The following is a 20,085-nucleotide window of genomic DNA, read 5'->3' on the forward strand; positions in this document are numbered from 1 at the left end:
AAAAGACACAAAACAAAAAATCATCAAGATCAAACAAGAAGACTTACCAAGAACAACTTGAAGAACATGAAGAACACTATGAATGCATGAAATTTTCGAAAAATGCAAGATGCATATGCAAGTGACACCAAACTTATGATATGACTCAAGACTCAAACAAGAACACAAAAATATTTTTGATTTTTATGCTTTTCTAATTTTTTTTTTGGATTTTTTTCGAAAAATTAATTGAAAAAAAGAAAAAAATAAGGATTCCAAAATTTTTAATATGAATTCCAGGAATCTTGCCATGTTAGTCTAAAGCTTCAGTCCAGGAATTAGACATGGCTCACTAGCCAGCCAAGCTTTTAATGAAAGCTCCAGTCCAAAACACTAGACATGGCCAATGGCCAACCAAGCTTCAGCAGATATGGATACTTTTCATGTATAGAACAACTAAGTGTGTGAGAATCTCTTCATTTGTGATGGTAAGTTGAAACCCCAGTCCAAAAATTAGACATGGCTTACAGCCAGCCAGGATTCAACAAATCATCATGAAACACTAGAATTCATACTTAAAAATTTTGAATAAAATTTTTTTTTTTTTGAAAGCAATTTTAAATTTTTTTTTTTTCGAAAACAGATGAGGAAATTTTAGAAATATTTTTGAAAATAAAACAAAAAGAAAATTACCTAATCTGAGCAACAAGATGAACCATCAGTTGTCCAAACTCAAACAACCCCCGGCAACGGCGCCAAAAACTTGGTGCACGAAATTGTGATCACTGGTAATGGCTTCTTAGGCCAGATACTCTGATCTAGTTTTACAGTCTGTCACAACTTCGATACAACTAACCAACAAGTGCACTGGGTCGTCCAAGTAATACCTTACGTGAGTAAGGGTCGAATCCCACGGAGATTGTTGGTATGAAGCAAGCTATGGTCACCTTGTAAATCTCAGTCAGGCGGATATAAAGTGATAATGGTGTTTTCGAATATTATATAATAAGATAGGGATAGAGGTACTTATGTAAATCATTGGTAGGAATTTCAGATAAGCGAATGGAGATGCTTTTTCGTTCCTCTGAACCTCTGCTTTCCTGCTATCCTCATCCAATCAGTCTTACTCCTTTCCATGGCTGGCTTTATGCAAGGGCATCACCGTTGTCAGTGGCTACATCCCCTCCTCTCAGTGAATAATATGCTCACGCACCCTGTCACGGAACGGCTATTCATCTGTCGGTTCTCGATCATGCTGGAATAGGATTCACCCTCCTTTTACGTCTGTCACTAACGCCCAGCACTCGCTCGTCATTCAATCATTGAATCCTACTCGGAATACCAAAGACAAGGTTTAGACTTTCCGGATTCTCTTGAATGCCGCCATCATTCTAGCTTACGCCACGAAGATTCTGGTTAGGAGATCTAAGAGATACTCATTCTAGCTTATTTCATGTAGAACAGAAGTGTTTGTCAGGCACGCGTTCATAAGGGAGAAGGATGATGAGCGTCACACATAATCATCACCTTCATCACGTTCTTGGGTGCGAATGGATATCTTAGAAGAGAAATAAGAAGAATTGAATAGAAAACAGTAGTACTTTGCATTAATCTTTGAGAAACAGCAGAGCTCCACACCTTAATCTATGGAGTGTAGAAACTCTACCAATAAAAATACATATGTGAAAGGTCCAGGCATGGCCGAGAGGCCAGCCCCTCTGATCTAAGAACCAGGCATCCAAAGATGATCCTAAGATCCTAAGATGATCAAAAGATGCCTAATACAATAGTAAGAGGTCCTATTTATAATAAACTAGTCACTAGGGTTTACATGAGTGAGTAATTGATGCATAAATCCACTTCCTGGGCCCACTTGGTGTGTGTTTGGGCTGAGCTTAAGTGTTCCACGTGCAGAGGCTATTTGTGGAGTTGAACGCCAGTTTCTGTGCCAGTTTGGGCGTTTAACTCTGGTTTTGGATCCTTTTCTGGCGCTGGACGCCAGATTTGGGCAGAAGGCTGGCGTTGAACGCCAGTTTATGTCGTCAATTCTTGGCCAAAATATGGACTATTATATATTTCTGGAAAGCCCTGGATGTCTACTTTCCAACGCAATTGGAAGCACGCCATTTCGAGTTCTGTAGCTCCAGAAAATCTACTTTGAGTGCAGGGAGGTCAGAATCCAACAGCATCAGCAGTCCTTCTTCAACCTCTGAATCTGATTTCTGCTCAAGTCCCTCAATTTCAGCCAGAAAATACCTGAAATCACAGAAAAGCACACAAACTCATAGTAAAGTCCAGAAATGTGAATTTAACACAAAAACTAATGAAAACATCCCTAAAAGTAACTAGATCCTACTAAAAACATACTAAAAACAGTGTCAAAAAGCGTATAAATTATCCGCTCATCAACTACCTGTCACAATTTGATCATTGGCAATTAAGTTTGCAATATTATTTGCTTGAGCAACCCTTAACTGATCATGACGTTTAGGAGAAATAGTCACAATATTCACAATTAGTGTAAGTTTTGAAAAGAATTGATGAACATAACAAACTTCTTTGGCTGCAAAAACAAGTGCTAATTGTAATCGATGAGCAAGACAATGAATGTAATAAGCAAAAGGACAATCTTTCATAAATAGAGCTTGCAATCCATTCCATTCACCACGCATATTACTAGCTCCATCGTACCCTTGTCCCCTAAGATTTTGGACATCAAGATTATGACGAGAAAGAACTGATGAAATTTCTGTTTTCAATGTCAAAGAACATGTATCAGAAATATGTATAGGATCAAAAAATCTTTCTTGAACACAACCGTGCTTGTCTACAAATCTCAAAACCACAGACATTTGTTCTCGCTTTGACTCATCTCTTGCTTCATCAATAATTATACAAAATTTAGAATCACCAATTTCTTCTCGAATTGTTGCACGCACTTTTCTAGCAAAGATATGCAATATAACTTTCTGAACACCGGGAGATATATATTGAGCATTTCCAGGAGCATTTTCAAGGACAACATTATTAACATTCTGATTACAGGAAGCTAAAAGCTTAATTAACTCAATAAAATTTCCCCTATTCAAAGATCCAGGACTTTCATCATCGCCTCTAAATGCACATGCTTGAAATGCAAGCCATCGAATAGCATTAATAGATGTCTTCAACCTTAAACGGTTATTTGCAATAGTTTCATCACTATGCCTATCAAGAACTTTGTCTATATGCTTAGATTAAGTCATTAAATCATCACAAGATTTCACACATAAATTATGGGGAGAATTAGGAATAGAACCCTCGTGACATACAAATGCACAATTTACCCCATTGTTTACTTTCTTCCAATTACTAAATCCTAACTCTGAAAATGCATTTTTTCCATCATTGCGAGCACCATAATGTTTACCAAACAAGTAGCAAGGCAAATAATAAGCAGCATCTTTTTCTGGTGAATATTCTAACCAACTTGGAAATTTCTTAAACCAAGAAGATTGAAAATATCGACGGTGATTGTTATTACCAGAAGCTGGATAGCTAATATTAGTTGGTTGGTATGGCCCAGCTATTATGTATGCTCTACGAATCTTATCACGTTCATTGATATTATACTACCAAATTGGACGTTGCTTTCCTGGATCCCTTTCTAGTAAAGAGATATCAACATATCTTTCTAATATTGGTACTTTGGTTTCATGTTGATGTGTATTTTGAGTAAGATTAGAGAGCTCACTTACTTGAACTTCTTATGAAATAAGATTAGAGGGTTGACTTGTTTGAACTCTAACATTATCAGTAGCTTTTCTCTTAAAAATTGCATCAACTTTACTTTGCTTTTTCATCATAAAATGTTCTAATTTCTTTTTACCTGAAAAAAAACTCAAAAAATTATATACTTACATAAACAAACAAAATCTAAGTATTTTTTATTAATTAAATATCAATAATAATAATTTTTTTACTAAATTACTATCAATTTCATTAAAAAATAAAATAAAAAAATAAGAGAAAATAAATCTCAAAAATAAAATGAATACCTTGTGTTTGATATGAATATATTATATATGATTGAAATATAAAAATAACACTAGATACTTACCTTAGTTTGGGAATGGCAGTGACGCTGTAACAGTGACTTGGTGAGAGCCGCGTGACTTGTGAGGAAACAACACAAGAATAGGAAACATGAAGAAACAAAATTAGTTTTAGGGATTTGAAAAATTTTAAAAGCATTTATGTTTTATTTGGGTTGGGTTAAGCTTTCTACTATTTTTTTTTAAAGCTGGGGGGGCCCAGGCCTCCACTTACCCCCCATACATCCGTCCCTGTTTCCAGCAGATTTTGTAATCCTGAACTTAGGTGAAGAGGGGAATGACTCTATTATATTGGGAAGACCTTTCTTGGCCACAGCAAGGGCTATCATTGATGTGGAACAAGGAGAGATGACTTTGAGGGTAAATGATGAGAAGATCACTCTAAATGTCTTCCAAGAAATACAGCATACTGATGAAGAGAAAAGCTATATGAAGGTTGAAGAAGAAGAGTTACATTGGAAAGACAAACCCAATGAAGCACTTATCAGCTCACCTCCGAAGCAAAGAACAAACATTGGAGAAGAAAAAGAGGATAAGGAACATGTGAAGGCTAAGAAGAGAAAGCAAGAAGAGATTGAAGATTCGATCATTGGGAAGGAAGTCCCTGACATAAAACCTGATGCCAAGAAAGAAGGGCCATCAAAGAAAGAAAAAAGAGCAAGAAAAAGGTTCCAAAAGGGTGGAAGAACAAAAGGATACCAACTGAAGGATTCTCTAAAGGAGACAAAGTACAACTGATATACCAACAGTTGGAGACAGGCCCACAAACTGATGATTATTACACTGTCAACAAGATACTCTCACTAGAGCATGTGGAGATTGATCATCAACACACAGGAAGAAGGCTCACAGTGAGGGGGGACAAGCTGAGGTACCACAATCATCAGCCACCCTAACAAGGGACCAGTGTCAAGCTAGTGACAATAAAAGAGCGCTCCATGGGAGGCAGCCCATGATTTAATATTCTTGCTTTTGTTTTAATTTCAATAATTAATGGTTCTTCCAGCATAAATTTGAGCTCTCATGAGCAGATTTGATAATTGCACACATCATTTTGAAGCATATGTTTTGATTCCTAAGTTTGGTGTGCCTAAAGGCACTTTAAAATAGCTTTTCAAGCATGCTGATCATATAACCATTCTAGGATATATACTCATTCATTCCAATGAATTATATAGCCAAACATTAAGTTTGGTGTCTATATATGCTATGAATTTCAAGAAAATCATTTCTACTCAAAGGCTCAAATTCATGAATAGATAAACTATACATTGCATCATTTTATGAGTTTATGGTAGCATGGTAGCAAATAAAATGTTCCTTATATGAATATACCAATTATGACAGATATTTGATGAGCGGATAATTTATACCCTTTTTGGCATTATTTTTACATAGTTTTTAGTATGTTTTTATTAATTTTTATTATGTTTTTATTAGTTTTTATTCAAAAATCACATTTCTGGACTTTACTATGAGTTTGTGTGTTTTTTTGTGATTTCAAGAATTTTCTGGCTGAAATTGAGGGACCTGAGCAAAAATCTTATTCAAAGGCTGAAAAAGGACTGCAGATGCTGTTGGATTCTGACCCTCCTGCACTCGAAATGGATTTTATGGAGCTACAGAAGCCCAATTGGCACGATCTTAATTGCATTGTAAAGTAGACATCTTAGGCTTTCCAGAAATATATAATAGTTTACACTTTGCGCAAGATTTGATGGCCCAAACTGGCGTCTAAATGCCTACCTTAGACCCCTTTTTTTGGAGTAAAACGCCGGAACTGGCACCAAAACTTGAGTTAAACGCCTAAATTGGCACCCAAGCTGGCGTTTAACTCCAAGAATGGCCTATGCACGTGAAAGCTTCAATGCTCAGCCCAAGCACACACCAAGTGGGCCCCGAAAGTGGATTTATGCACTATCTGCACTTAGTTACTCATTTTCTGTAAACCTAAGTTACTAGTTTAGCATAAATAGCACTTTTTACTATTATATTGAGAGACTTTACCATCTTTTGATCACTTTTGGACGTTTATGTTACATTTGGAAGGCTGGCCATTCGGCCATGCCTAGACCTTCTTTTCTTATGTATTTTCTACGGTGGAGTTTCTACACCCCAAATATTAAGGTGTGGAGCTCTGCTGTTCTTCATGAATTAATGCAAGTACCATTGTTTTTCTTTCAATTCACAACTACTTCTTCTCCAAGATATACTCTTGTACTTAATTCAGTTAAGTCAGAATGAAGGGGTGACCCGTGACAATTACCCAATCTTCGTTACTCGCTTAGCCAAGATCCGCATGCCTGACAACCACAAAGCGGTCTACATGATGTTCAACGTAGTCATTGGACGACAGCCGGAGTATATTCTCTTGGGTCTCTAATACACGGACCGAGTCCGTGAGATTAGGATCTTCGTGGTATAGGCTAGAACCATTGGCAGCCATTCTTGAGATCCGGAAAGTCTAAACCTTGTCTATGGTATTCCAAGTAGGATCTGGGAAAGGATGACTGTGACGAGCTTCAAACTTGCGAATGTTGGGCGCAGTGATAGTGTGCAAAAGGATAAGGATCCTATTTCGACACTAGTGGGAACCGACAAATGATTAGCTATGCAGTAGCTGTACCTGGTATTTTTCATCTGAGACGAGAAATCGACAGTTGATTAGCCGTGCAGAGATCGTACCTGATATTTTTCATCCGAGAGGATCATACAGCTTGCCATGGAAGGGAGCACGCATGGTTGGAAGAAGACAATAGGAAAGCAGAGGTTCAGAAGCAACAAAGAATCTCCAAACCCTTATCTAAAATTTTCACCAATGAATTACATAAATATCTCTATTTTATTTTCTGTTTTATTTATCTTTTAATTATCAAAACCTCATAACCATTTGAATCCGCCTGACTGAGATTTACAAGATGACCATAGCTTGCTTCAAGCCGACAATCTCTGTGGGATCGACCCTTACTCACGTAAGGTATTACTTGGACGACCCAGTGCACTTGCTGGTTAGTTGTGCAGAGTTGTGAGAAGTGTGAATCACAATTTCGTGCACCAAGTTTTTGGCGCCGTTGCCGGGAATTGTTCGAGTTTGGACAACTGACGGTTCATCTTGTTGCTTACATTAGGTAATTCTATTTTATGTTTAAACTTTTTATTTTTTTTATTTTCGAAAAAAAATTATATGTTCTTCAGAGTTTTTAAGAACGAATTCTAGAGTTTCATGAGATATGTTGAAACCTGGCCGGCTGTTAAGCCATGTCTAATCTTTTGGACTGAGGTTTCCACTTATCTTTGCAAGAGCCTTTTGGTTCCCATCAATTTGGCTGTTATATGTAATGCTCTGCTAAAGCTTGGCTGGCCATTTGGCCATGTCTAATTCTATTGGACCGAAGCTTTAGACTAACATTACACGAATCCTGGAATTCTTATTAAAAATTTTGAATCTCTTTATTTTCTTTTTCCAAAATAATTTCGAAAAATACAAAAAAAAATTAATAAAACCATAAAAACCAAAAAAAATTTATGTTTCTTGTTTGAGTGTTATGTCAAATTTTAAGTTTGGTGTCAATTGCATGTTTTTAATATTTCTTGAATTTTTGAAATACATGCATTGTGTTATTGTTCTTGATGATTCTCTTTGTTTAATCATGTGATTTTCTTATTTTGTGTCTTTTCTTGTTTTTCATATGCATTTTCGAATTATTAGTGTCTCAACTTTGAAAATTTTTAAGTTTGGTGTCTTGCATGTCTTTCTTTTCTTAAAAATTTTCAAAAATATGTTCTTGATGTTCATCATGATCTTCAAAGTGTTCTTGGTGTTCATCTTGACATTCAAAGTGTTCTTGCATGCATTATTTGTTTTAATCTTAAATTCTTATGTCTTGTGTCATTTTGTTGTTTTTCTCTCTCCTCATTAAAAATTCAAAAATAAAAAATAATATATTTTCCATATTTTACTCATAAATTTTGAAATTTTGAGTTGACAGTCAAAAATTTTTAAAATTTAGTTGTTTCTTTTTAGTCAAGTTAAAATTTCAATTTAAAAATCTTTTTCAAAATCAAATCTTTTTCATTTTTCTTTCATAATTTTCGAAAACCTTACTAACAATTAATGCTTTAATTCAAAAATTTCAAGTTTGTTACTTTCTTGTTAAGAAAGGTTCAATCTTTAAATTCTAGAATCATATCTTTTAGTTTCTTGTTAGTCAAGTCATCAACTTTAATTTTTAAAATCAAATCTTTTTAAATTTCTTTTTCAAATCTTTTTCAAAACAATTTTTCAATCATATCTTTTTTTTAACTTATTTTCAAAATCTTTTTCTAACTTCTTATCTTTTCAAAATTTATTTTCAAATCTTTTTCAATTAACTACTTGACTTTTTGTTTGATTTTAAAAGTTTACTATTTCTTATCTTTTTCAAAACCACCTAACTACTTTTCCACTTCTAATTTTCAAAAATCACTAACCAAAATTCTTTTTAATTAACTAATTGCTTTAAATTCTAATTTTATTTTATTTCTTTTCTTAAATTTCGAATTCTAACTAATAATTAAAATGAAAACAAAAATATTTTTATTTTATTTTAATTAATATTCGAATACTCTCTCTCTCTCTTTCTCATCTCTTTCTATTTATTTAATTATTTACTAACACTTTTCTTTTACTCATAATTTGAACCCTCTCCCTCTCTCTGTGTTCGAATTCTTCTTATTCTCTCTCTATCTCATTCTTCTATTCTTCTATTCTTCTACTCACATAAACGAATCTCTATACTGTGACATAGAGGATTCCTCTTCTTTTCTGTTCTCTTCTTTTTCATATGAGCAGGAACAAGGATAAGAACATTCTTGTTGAAGCTGATCCAGAACCTAAAAGGACTCTGAAGAGGAAGCTAAGAGAAGCTAAAGCACAACACTCTGGAGAGGACCTTACAGAAATTTTCGAAAAAGAAGAAGACATGGCAGCCGAAAATAACAACAATAGTGGAGATGCAAGAAAGATGCTTGGTGACTTTACTGCACCAACTTATGACTTCTATGGAAGAAGCATCTCAATTCCTGCAATTGGAGCAATCAACTTTGAGCTTAAACCTCAATTAGTTTCTCTAATGCAGCAGAATTGCAAGTTTCATGGACTTCCATTGGAAGATTCTCATCAGTTCTTAGCTGAATTCTTGTAAATCTGTGACACTGTTAAGACCAATGGGGTTAATCTCGAGGTCTACAGACTTATGCTTTTCCCCTTTGTTGTAAGAGACAGAGCTAGGATATGGTTGGACTCACAACCTAAAAAAAGCATGAACTCTTGGAAAAAGTTGGTCACTGCCTTCTTGGCCCAATTCTTTCCACCTCAAAAGTTGAGCAAGCTTAGAGTGGAAGTCCAAACCTTCAGACAGAAGGAAGGTGAATCCCTCTATGATGCTTGGGAAAGATACAAGCAATTGATCAGAAGATGTCCTTCTGACATGCTTTCAGAATGGAGCATCCTATGTATATTCTATGATGGTCTGTCTGAATTGTCCAAGATGTCATTGGACCACTCTGCTGGTGTATCTCTTCATCTGAAGAAAATGCCTACAGAAGCCCCGGAACTCATTAAAATGGTTGCAAATAACCAGTTCATGTATACTTCTGAAAGAAACCCTGTGAATAATGGGATGACTCAGAAGAAAGGAGTTCTTGAGATTGATACTCTAAATTCCATATTAGCTCAGAATAAAATATTGACTCAGCAAGTCAATATGATTTCTCAGAATCTGACTGGAATGCAAGCTGCATCCGACAGTACTAAAGAAGCTTCCTCTGAAGAAGAAGCTTATAACCCTGAGAATCCTACAATGGAAGAAGTGAATTACATGGGAGAATCCTATGGAAACACTTATAATCCTTCATGGAGGAATCATCCTAATTTCTCATGGAAGGATCAGCAGAAGCCTAATCATGGCTTCAGTAATAATAATGGTGGGAGAAATAGATTTGGCAATAGCAAGCCTTTTCCATCATCTTCTGAGCAACAGACAGAGAATTCTAAGCAGAGCCTCTTTGACTTAGCAACCATAGTCTTTGATCTATCTAAGACCACTCTCAGTTTCATGACTGAAACAAGGGCCTCCATCAAAAATTTGGAGGCACAAGTGGGTCAGCTGAGAAAAAAAGTTACTGAAACTCCTCATAGTACTCTCCCAAGCAATACAGAAGAGAATCCAAAGAGAGAGTGCAAGGCCATCAATATACCCAAAGTGGCCGAACCTATAGAGGAGGAAGAGGCAGTGATTTTTAGTGAGAAAGACCTCAATGGACGTCCATTGGCCACTAAGGAGTTCCCTATGAGGAACCAAAAGAATTTGAGGCTTATACAGAGACCATAGAGATTCCACTGAACTTACTGTTGCCATTCATGAGCTCTGATGAGAATTCTTCCTCTGAAGAAGATGAAGATGTTGTTGAAGAGCAAGTTGCTCAGTATCTAGGAGCAATCATGAAGCTAAATGCCAAGTTATTTGGTAATGAGACTTGGGAGGATGAACCTCCACTGCTCATCAATGAAGTGAATGCCTTGGTTCAACAGAAATTACCTTAGAAGAAACCGGATCCCAGGAAGTTCTTAAAACCTTGTACCATAGGTACCATGACCTATAAGAAGGCTCTGTGTGACCTGGGGTTAGGAATAAACCTCATGCCACTCTCTGTAATGGAGAAACTAGGGATCTTTGAGGTACAAGCTGCAAGAATCTCATTAGAGATGGCAGACAAATCAATGAAACAAGCTTATGGACTTGTAGAGGATGTCTTAGTGAAGGTTTAAGGCCTGTACATCCCTGCTGACTTCATAATCCTAGACACTGGGAAGGATGAGGATGAATTTATCATCCTTGGAAGACCCTTCCTAGCCACAGCAAGAGCTGTGATTGATGTGGACAGAGGAGAGTTAGTCCTTCAATTGAATGTGGACTACCTTGTGTTTAAGTCTCAAGGATCTTCTTCTGTAACCATGGAGAAGAAGCATGAAAAGCTTCTCTCAATACAGAGTAAAACAGAGCCCCCACACTCAACTTCTAAGTTTGGTGTTGGGAGGCTACCATCAAGCTCTGAGTCTCTGTGAAGCTCTCTAAGAGCCCACTGTCAAGCTATTGACATTAAAGAAGCGCTTATTAGGAGGCAACCCAATGTTATTTAATTATATATATATATTTATATTCCATTGTCATTTTATGTTTTCTTTAGGTTGATGATCATGTGGAGTCATAAAAACAACTGCAGAATTAAAGCAAAATTGAAAACAGCATAAAAAAAATTGCACACCCTGGAGGACAGGCTTACTAGCGTTTAAACGCCAGTAAGGATAGCAGAATGGGCATTTAACGCCCAGTCTGGCAGCATTCTGGGCGTTAAATGCCAGAATGGGCAGCACTCTGGGTGTTCAACGCCAGAAAAGGCCAGCAGACTGGCGTTTAACACCAGGAAAGGTAGCAGAGCTGGCGTTTAACGCCAGAATTGGCACATAGAGGGCGTTTGAATGCCAGAATGGTGCAGGGGGTAGAATTCCTTGATACCTCAGGATCTGTGGACTCCACAGGATCTCCACCTACCCCAACTCACTCTCTCTCCTCTTCACACCTCTCCTTAACACTCTTCCTCAAATACCCTTGACCAATCCCATCAATACCTCTTCCCCAAATACCATTCACCTATCAAATCCTACACTCTTCCCCATAATCTCTTCACCAATCCCCACCTACCTCACCATTCAAATTCAAACTATTTCCCTCCCAAACCCACCCATTCTCACATGGATCCCCTCTCTCATCTACCCTATAAATACCCCTTCCTTACTCCTCCACTTTCACACATCACAAACACTTCTTTCCCCGTTGGCCGAACCACTCACCCCACCTCTATCTCCTCCATTTCTTCTTCTTCTACTCCTTTCTTTCTTTTTTTGCTCGAGGACGAGCAAACCTTTTAAGTTTGGTGTGGGAAAAAGCTCTGCTTTTTGTTTTTCCATAACCATTAATGGCACCTAAGACCGGAGAAACCTCTAGAAAGAGGAAAGGAAAGGCAATTGCTTCCACCTTCGAGTCATGAGAGATGGAGAGATTCATCTCAAAGGTCCATCAAGAACACTTCTATGAAGTTGTGGCCAAGAAAAAAGTGATCCCCCGAGGTCCCCTTCATGCTCAAAAAGAGTGAATATCCGGAGATCCGACGTGAGATTCAAAGAAGAGGTTGGAAAGCTCTCACCAACCCCATCCAACAAGTTAGAATCTTAATGGTTCAAGAGATCTATGCTAATGCATGGATCACTAAGAACCATGATCAAAGTATGAACCCAAACCCAAAGAATTGGCTCACAATGGTTCGGGGGAATTACTTGGATTTCAGTCCAAAAAATGTGAGGTTGGCATTTAACTTGCCAATGATGCAAGGAGATCCTCACCCTTTCACTAGAAGGGTCAACTTTGATCAAAGGTTGGACCAAGTCCTTAGGGACATTTGTGTGGAAGGAGCTCAATGGAAAAGAGACTCCAAAGACAAGCCGGTTCAACTAAGAAGGCTTGACCTCAAACCCGTGGCTAGGGGATGGTTGGAGTTCATCCAACGCTCTATCATTCCTACTAGCAACCGGTCTGAAGTTACAATAGACCGGGCTATCATGATCCATAGTATCATGAATGGAGAGAAAGTAGAAGTTCATGAGATCATACCTCTAGAACTATACAAGGTGGCAGACAAGCCCTCCACTTTGGCAAGGTTAGCCTTCCCTCATCTCATCTGTAACCTATGCAATTCAGCTGGAATTGTCATAAAGGAAGACATCCTCATTGAAGAGGACAAGCCCATCACTAAGAAGAGGATGGAGCAAATAAGAGAGCCTACTCATGGACCTCATCAAGAGCATGAGGAAATTCCTCATCAAGAAATCCCTGAGATGCCTCAAGGGATCTACTTTCCTCCACACAACTATTGGGAGCAACTCAACACCTCTTTAGGAGAATTGAGTTCTAACATGGGGTAACTAAGGATGGAGCACCAAGAGCACTCCATTATCCTCAATGAAATCAGAGAGGACCAAAAGACCATGAGGGAGGAGCAACAAAGGCAAGGAAGAGACATAGAGGAGCTCAAGCACTCAATAAGATCTTCAAGAGGAAGAACTAGCCGTCATCACTAAGGTGGACCCGTTCTTTAATTTCCTTGTTCTTATTTTCCTATTTTTTCGGTTTTTATGCTTTATGTTTTGTCTATGTTTGTGTCTTTATTACATTATCATTAGTGTCTAGTGTCTATGTCTTAAAGCTATGAATGTCCTATGAATCCTTCACCTTTCTTAAATGTACATGAATTTCGAATTCTATCTTGAAATTAGTTTAATTATTTTGATGTGGTGGCAATACTTTTTGTTTTCTGAATGAATGCTTGAACAGTGCATATTTTTGAATTTGTTGTTTATGAATGTTAAAATTGTTGGCTCTTGAAAGAATAATGAAAAAGGATAAATGTTGTTGATAATCTGAAAAATCATAAAATTGGTTCTTGAAGCAAGAAAAAGCAGTGAAAAACACAAAGCTTGCGAAAAAAATTTGGCAAAAAAATAAAGAAAAAAAAAGAAAGAAAAAGAAAAAGCAAGCAGAAAAAGCCAGTAACCCTTTAAACCAAAAGGCAAGGGTAAAAAGGATCCAAGACTTTGAGCATCAGTGGATAGGAGGGTCCAAAGGAATAAAATCCTGGCCTAAGCAGCTAAATCAAGACGTCCCTAACCATGTGCTTGTGGCGTGAAGTGTCAAGTGAAAAGCTTGAGACTGAGCAGTTAAAGTCGTGGTCCAAAGCAAAAAGAGTGTGCTTAAGAGCTCTGGGCACCTCTAACTGGGGACTCTAGCAAAGCTGAGTCACAATCTAAAAAGGTTCACCCAATTATGTGTTTGTGGCATTTATGTATCCGGTGGTAATACTGGAAAACAAAATGCTTAGGGTCATGGCCAAGACTCATAAAGTAGCTGTGTTCAAGAATCAACATACTGAACTAAGAGAATCAATAACACTATCTGAATTCTGAGTTCCTATGGATGCCAATCATTCTGAACTTCAAAGGATAAAATGAGATGCCAAAACTGTTCAGAAGCAAGAAGGCTACAAGTCCCGCTCATCTAATTGAAGCTAATCTTCATTGATATTTTTTAGATTTATTGTATTTTCTCTTCTTTTTATCCTATTTCTTTTTTAGTTGCTTGGGGACAAACAACACTTTAAGTTTGGCGTTGTGATGAGCGGATAATTTATACCCTTTTTGGCATTGTTTTTACATAGTTTTTAGTATGTTTTAGTTACTTTTTATTATGTTTTTATTAGTTTTTTTTCAAAAATCACATTTTTGGACTTTACTATGATTTTGTGTATTTTTCTGTGATTTCAGGTATTTTCTGGCTGAAATTGAGGGACCTGAGTAAAAATCTTATTCAAAGGCTGAAAAAGGACTGTAGATGCTGTTAGATTCTGACCCTCCTGCACTCGAAGTGGATTTTTTGGAGCTATAGAAGCCCAATTGGCGCACTCTTAATTGAGTTGGAAAGTAGACATCTTGGACTTTCCAGCAATATATAATAGTCCATACTTTTCCCGAGATTTGATGGCCCAAACTGGCATCCAAACGCCCACCTGAGACCCTTTTCTGGAGTAAAACGCCGGAACTGGCACCAGAACTGGAGTTAAACACCCAAACTGGCACCCAAGCTGGCGTTTAACTCCAAGAATGGCCTATGCACGTGAAAGCTTCAATGCTCAGCCCAAGCACACACCAAGTGGGCCCCGGAAGTGGATTTCTGCACTATCTGCACTTAGTTACTCATTTTCTGTAAACCTAAGTTACTAGTTTAGTATAAATAGCACTTTTTACTATTATATTGAGAGACTTTACCATCTTTTGATCACTTTTGGATTTTTATGTTACATTTGGAAGGCTGGCCATTCGGCCATGCCTGGACCTTCTTTTCTTTCAATACTTCATACCTTCTATAAATTGGCAGTAACACTTCTTAAGCCCACATACCATTACCTGCTTCATACATTCCTCCCAAACACGTTACATCATCCTTCTCTCACCCAAAGACATCACACAACACCTTACCTCCCATTCCTTCCATCATAACCGTTCTTTAACCAAGGCCTATCTTCTCTTCTTCCTTCTTTCCTAATTCATGGCGTCATCAAGTTCCAAAAGAAGGAAAGGAAAGGAACCAGCTGTAGCCGAACCATCAACCTATGATACCAAGAGATTTAAGTCTCAATTTCATGAATCAATATATCATAGGCTAATGGAATTAAAAGAGGTCATTCCAGATATGGGTTTCAGATTGAAAGATGGAGAGTACCCCATCATGAGAAGAATAACCGTGGAGAGAAGATGGGAGCTTCTATGTGAACCTCTCACAGACATAAGTGCAACCATGATAAGGGAGTTCTATGGAAATGCTGTGAGATTAAGCAAGACTAGCCCTCCCTACAAGAGCTATGTTAGGAGGGTTGAGGTAGATTTCAGCCCACCATCCATCATGAGAGTCTTACAGATAAGAGTGATACCCTATGGAGAATCCAGCTTTAATGAAAGAATGGCAGGTGAAAGTGATCCTAATAAGATATTACATGGTTTATGCTTTGAAGGCAAAGACTGGAAAAGGGACTCAGAGGGGGCCCCAAGCCGCTTGAAGAGAATGGATCTCATACCTGAGGCCAAAGGGTGGTATGAGATAGTGAGAAGATCCATACTCCCCACTGCAAACACATCTAACGTCACAATAAAGAGAGCAATTCTGACATATTGCATACTTAGGGGAGGAGAAATTAATATACCACAACTCATAGCAGATAGCATTCAAGAGATGACTAAGGATACTAGCAAATCAAGCAGACTTGGTCACCCAAGCACCATTCTAAGGTTGTGCAATAGAGTAGGAGTACTCTTTGAGAATGCAGATACAGATCGAGTAAAGGGAGGTAGAGGAATCACCAAGCAAAAAATGGATGGTATTCCCTGAAACCCAGGAGGAGAGAAGAGCTCAAGGAAGAAGGAGGGGGCCACAAATAAAGGGAAAACAAGCTTCTGGTGCAATGGACTTAAGCCAAATGCAAAGAGCCATTGAAGAAATATCTCAACAATATATGAGAGCACAAGAGCAACAACAGGAATAATACTTGAAGCAACAAGAGAAGTACTTGAAAGCCCAAGAGCAACAAGAGCGTTGGCAGTAGCAAATGATAGAACAACAAGAAAACTTCCAGCTCAAGATGTTGGATCAACAGAGGGAGTTTCAAGTAAGAACTTTTGATTAGAAAAGGGAACAATCGGCACACTCTCAAGAATCATTTAACAGATTGTCCCTACAACAAGCCAATCAAGGAGAGTACATCCAAAATTTGTACCAATGGAAGAATATATATCATACAATTAGAGAGCGTAGGAACTTGGACAGAATGGAGTATGATATAGAAACTCAAGAAAAGTTAGGCTATGTAGTCTATATCATGCCAACATTGAACCGAGAGATCAAGCCATATGTTCAATGCCAAGAATTGGTAGACCATCAAAGAGCAAAAGCCAAGAAAAATGCAGCACACATGCAACAAGGACTGAAGGATGCTGGGCTCTGGGATCAGGTAGACCACATTTGGGATCGTAGATGCCCTGTTGAGGAACCCCAAGAAACAAGCAAGAAGCGGAAGAAGAAAGTAAAATCTAGCAGAGGAAAAGAGCACAACAAATAGAGGTGGTGGAGTCCCTTTTATAGTTTTAATTAAATAAAGATGATGCATACCTGAAACATGATATGCCTCCAAATATTTTATTTTCTGCACTTTCATATCTTGAGTAGATTTCTTAAGATCTGCATAATGCTTGTTATCACTCATCTGCATTAAATTCATGTCTTGTTTCTAAGCAAAAGAAAGAAGGAAAAAGCTAACAGGGATCAATAGAAGAATAAGGCATTATAGCAGAAACCCTAGTGAATCCTCAAAGAGACATTTCATATCTATCAGCAAAGAATAATTGAGCTTTATTTTTGTCTACATAAAACCCCATGGTTCAAACTCAATTATCTACTAAATAAAGACATACATGCTTCTATGTTTCATTTCATTTCTTCTCATGTTTTAGTGCTTGCTTGGGGACAAACAAGATTTAAGTTTGGTGTTATGATAACAAGTCATCTTATGCTAGTTTTACAAGTAGTTTTCACTTGTTTCATTAGGTTTTATGCACTTTCTTGCACAATAAGTAAGTGATTGGAGTAGAATTTCATGATTATTGTAATTCAATCAAACATCATTTATTTTATACAAAAGTATGAAATTTATGCAAGAATTGAGTGATTATTACGAATGGTGCAAATTCTTGTGATTTTGGTAGGACTTTGATTGCTTGTTGGGTTGAATTTAGGTGATAAAATGAAGAGAAAAAGGTTCAGCACAGGGCAGCGTTACGTTCAAATAGAGAGCGCCACGCTCACTTACGACGTGCACGCGTACGAGACGCGCACGCGTCAGTCAACAAAATTTGAAGATCCATGCGTACGTGTGCAGGACGCGTACGCGTGGGTGTGTTTGGCGCTCGTTTCAAAAGAGAGCGCTACATTCACTTACTCAGCGTTTTCGTGCACGATTCAAAGTTGGAGGCAAAGTTTTTGAATCGACGCACACACGTGCATGACGCGCACGCGTCGATGGGTCACTGGAACGGAGCACGCGAACGCGAGGCTGGCGCTAGAACCTGTATTGGAGATTTCGCTACCCACGCATACGCGTAAAGGACGCGCACGCGTAGGCACCGCTCACTAACCCAACACAGCGCTCACTAAGTTATCGCTACTGAGTACGCGTCTGCGTGATCATGGCGCGCGAACATGTTTGGGCTGAAGACTGATGGTGACGCGTATGCGTACATGACGCGTGCGCATCGATGAACAAAAAGTGAAAAAGGACGTGCACGTGTCGGGGACGCGTACGCGTGGAAAGTGAACGCTGCACTCACTTAGAGAACGCAACGTTCCACTGGAGCTACAACAAGTGGATATTTTGATCCACTTCTTCGAAAGGCACAAAGCCCACTCCAAGGACCTGAAGCCATAATTGAAAAGTGTATAAATAGCTAGGAATTTGATTTCATGAGGACCTTTTGTCATTTTTCAATTTTTACTTTTCTTTTAGCTCTTTCTTTTAGTTTTCATTATAGAGTTGAGAGTGGAGATCAGATCTAAAATTTTCCTTTCTGTTTTTTTTGCTCTTTCTTTTCTGTAATTGTTACTTTCTGTTTTGAGTTTTCAACCAGAGATTGGAGAATTCTCTTGAATTCCTTCATCTTGTAGTTCTTTTTCATCTTTTTCCTTCGACAGCTTTATGAATTGAAGATTTGATCTTAGCTTTCTGTCTGTTTTTCTTTCTTCTGAAATTTACACTTTTATGTTTTGTTAAGAGAGCAATTGAGATTTATTTTTCTTTCTGTTTCGTTAGTTTCCTGCAATTTTTCATTTTCGAATCCTGATTGGTCTATTTTCTAAGATTTGTCATCTGAGAGTTCTTTAGTTTACTGCAATTTACATTTTCCATTTCTACTTTGAATCTCAGCACCCAAATTCCTTTACTCTTAATGCAATTTAAATTTCCTTGCAATTTAGATTCATCAATTTACATTACTTGCACTTTAGGTTTCAGTCATTTACTTTTCTTGCGATTTAAGTTTCATCTCTTTTACTTTCTTACACTTTAAGTTTCTGCACTTTAAGATTCGGCCAATTTTAATTCTACACGTTATTTTCTTGCAATTTTACTTCTGTTAATCAAGTTTCACTCAAATCATCAAATATTCGCTTAACTAAGTTCATCACCACACTAAAGTTGCTTAATCCATCACTCCCTGTGGGATCGACCTCACTCTTGTGAGTTATTACTACTTGATGCGACCCGGTATACTTGCCGGTGAGTTTGTGTGGAATCGTTTTTCCCTCATCAAGAATCTCAGAAGAAAAAGATTTCACCCGATAAGATTGTCAGAAATTTTATAAAGATTTATAAATTTAGTTCGATTAAAATCTTAGACAAATTTATTTTAATTTTATAGCATTTTGGTGGCGGACATATGGGCATGAAGCTCCGAACATGCGAGACCTTGCTATCAAGATCTTGAGCTTGACTTGTAGTGCTTCAGGATGTGAGCGCAATTAGAGTATATTTGAGCATATTCATAATAAAAAAAGAAATAGGCTTGATCATGAAAGGATGGAGAGTTTGGTCTTCATAAAGTATAACCAATAACTCATAGAGTGGTACAATCTTAAAGATAAAGTTGACCCTATTGCACTCAATGACATTGATGAGTGTAATGAGTGGTTAGTTGGAGAAATTGGGACTGCCACCTTTCGAGATGATGATAATGTGGATGATGATGCTGATTTAGTTCATCAAGATGACAATACTTTGAGTTGGAACCTTGTGTTTGAAGCAATGGGGGGACATATGCCTATGACAAATACTAGGAGAAGACAACAAAATAGAAAAAGAAAAGAACCTACAACTGCAAAGGGTAGTAAAAAGGGTAGACCAAGTGGGTCTAAGCTTTAAAAGAAGGAAAAGGAAAGGCAGTAATTGTGGAAGAGGAAGAAGAGCCAGAATTTGAAGATGAAGAGGATTCTGAAAATGAAGAAGAACAAAAAGAGGATATTCAATTTAATGATACTGAATCAGAGGATCATAAGGGGGCAAAGGGACATGATAATAATCGTGTTAATTTGGATGAATTTGATGAGAGCTAGAATGTAGATGGTTTATAGTTTTTATGTTTTGTCTTTTATTTTATGACTTTTGAGTTATGATTTGCACTTGATGTTATGTTTATTTGCTATATTTGCTACTATATTTGCTACATTAATTAGATGCTTTATGACTAAAAAGTTGCTTATATAGATAGATTTTATAGTTTATTATATTTGCAATTTTTCTGCATGTTTTTTTGTTTATATATGTG

The 20,085-nt window shown here is 37.5% G+C and overlaps 1 protein-coding gene across 1 annotated transcript; it reads right to left on the bottom strand.

Annotated features, from left to right (window-relative positions):
• LOC110266901 (zinc finger MYM-type protein 1-like) lies at window positions 2,385-4,402 on the bottom strand. Its single transcript, XM_021111956.1, has 2 exons — window positions 4,288-4,402; window positions 2,385-3,202 (listed from the first exon to the last, which is right to left on the bottom strand). Exons 1-2 carry the CDS (start codon window positions 4,400-4,402, stop codon window positions 2,385-2,387), a joined length of 933 nt encoding a protein of 310 aa, XP_020967615.1.

Source organism: Arachis ipaensis, chromosome B09 (genome assembly GCF_000816755.2).
Source record: "Arachis ipaensis cultivar K30076 chromosome B09, Araip1.1, whole genome shotgun sequence".
NCBI lineage: Eukaryota > Viridiplantae > Streptophyta > Magnoliopsida > Fabales > Fabaceae > Arachis > Arachis ipaensis.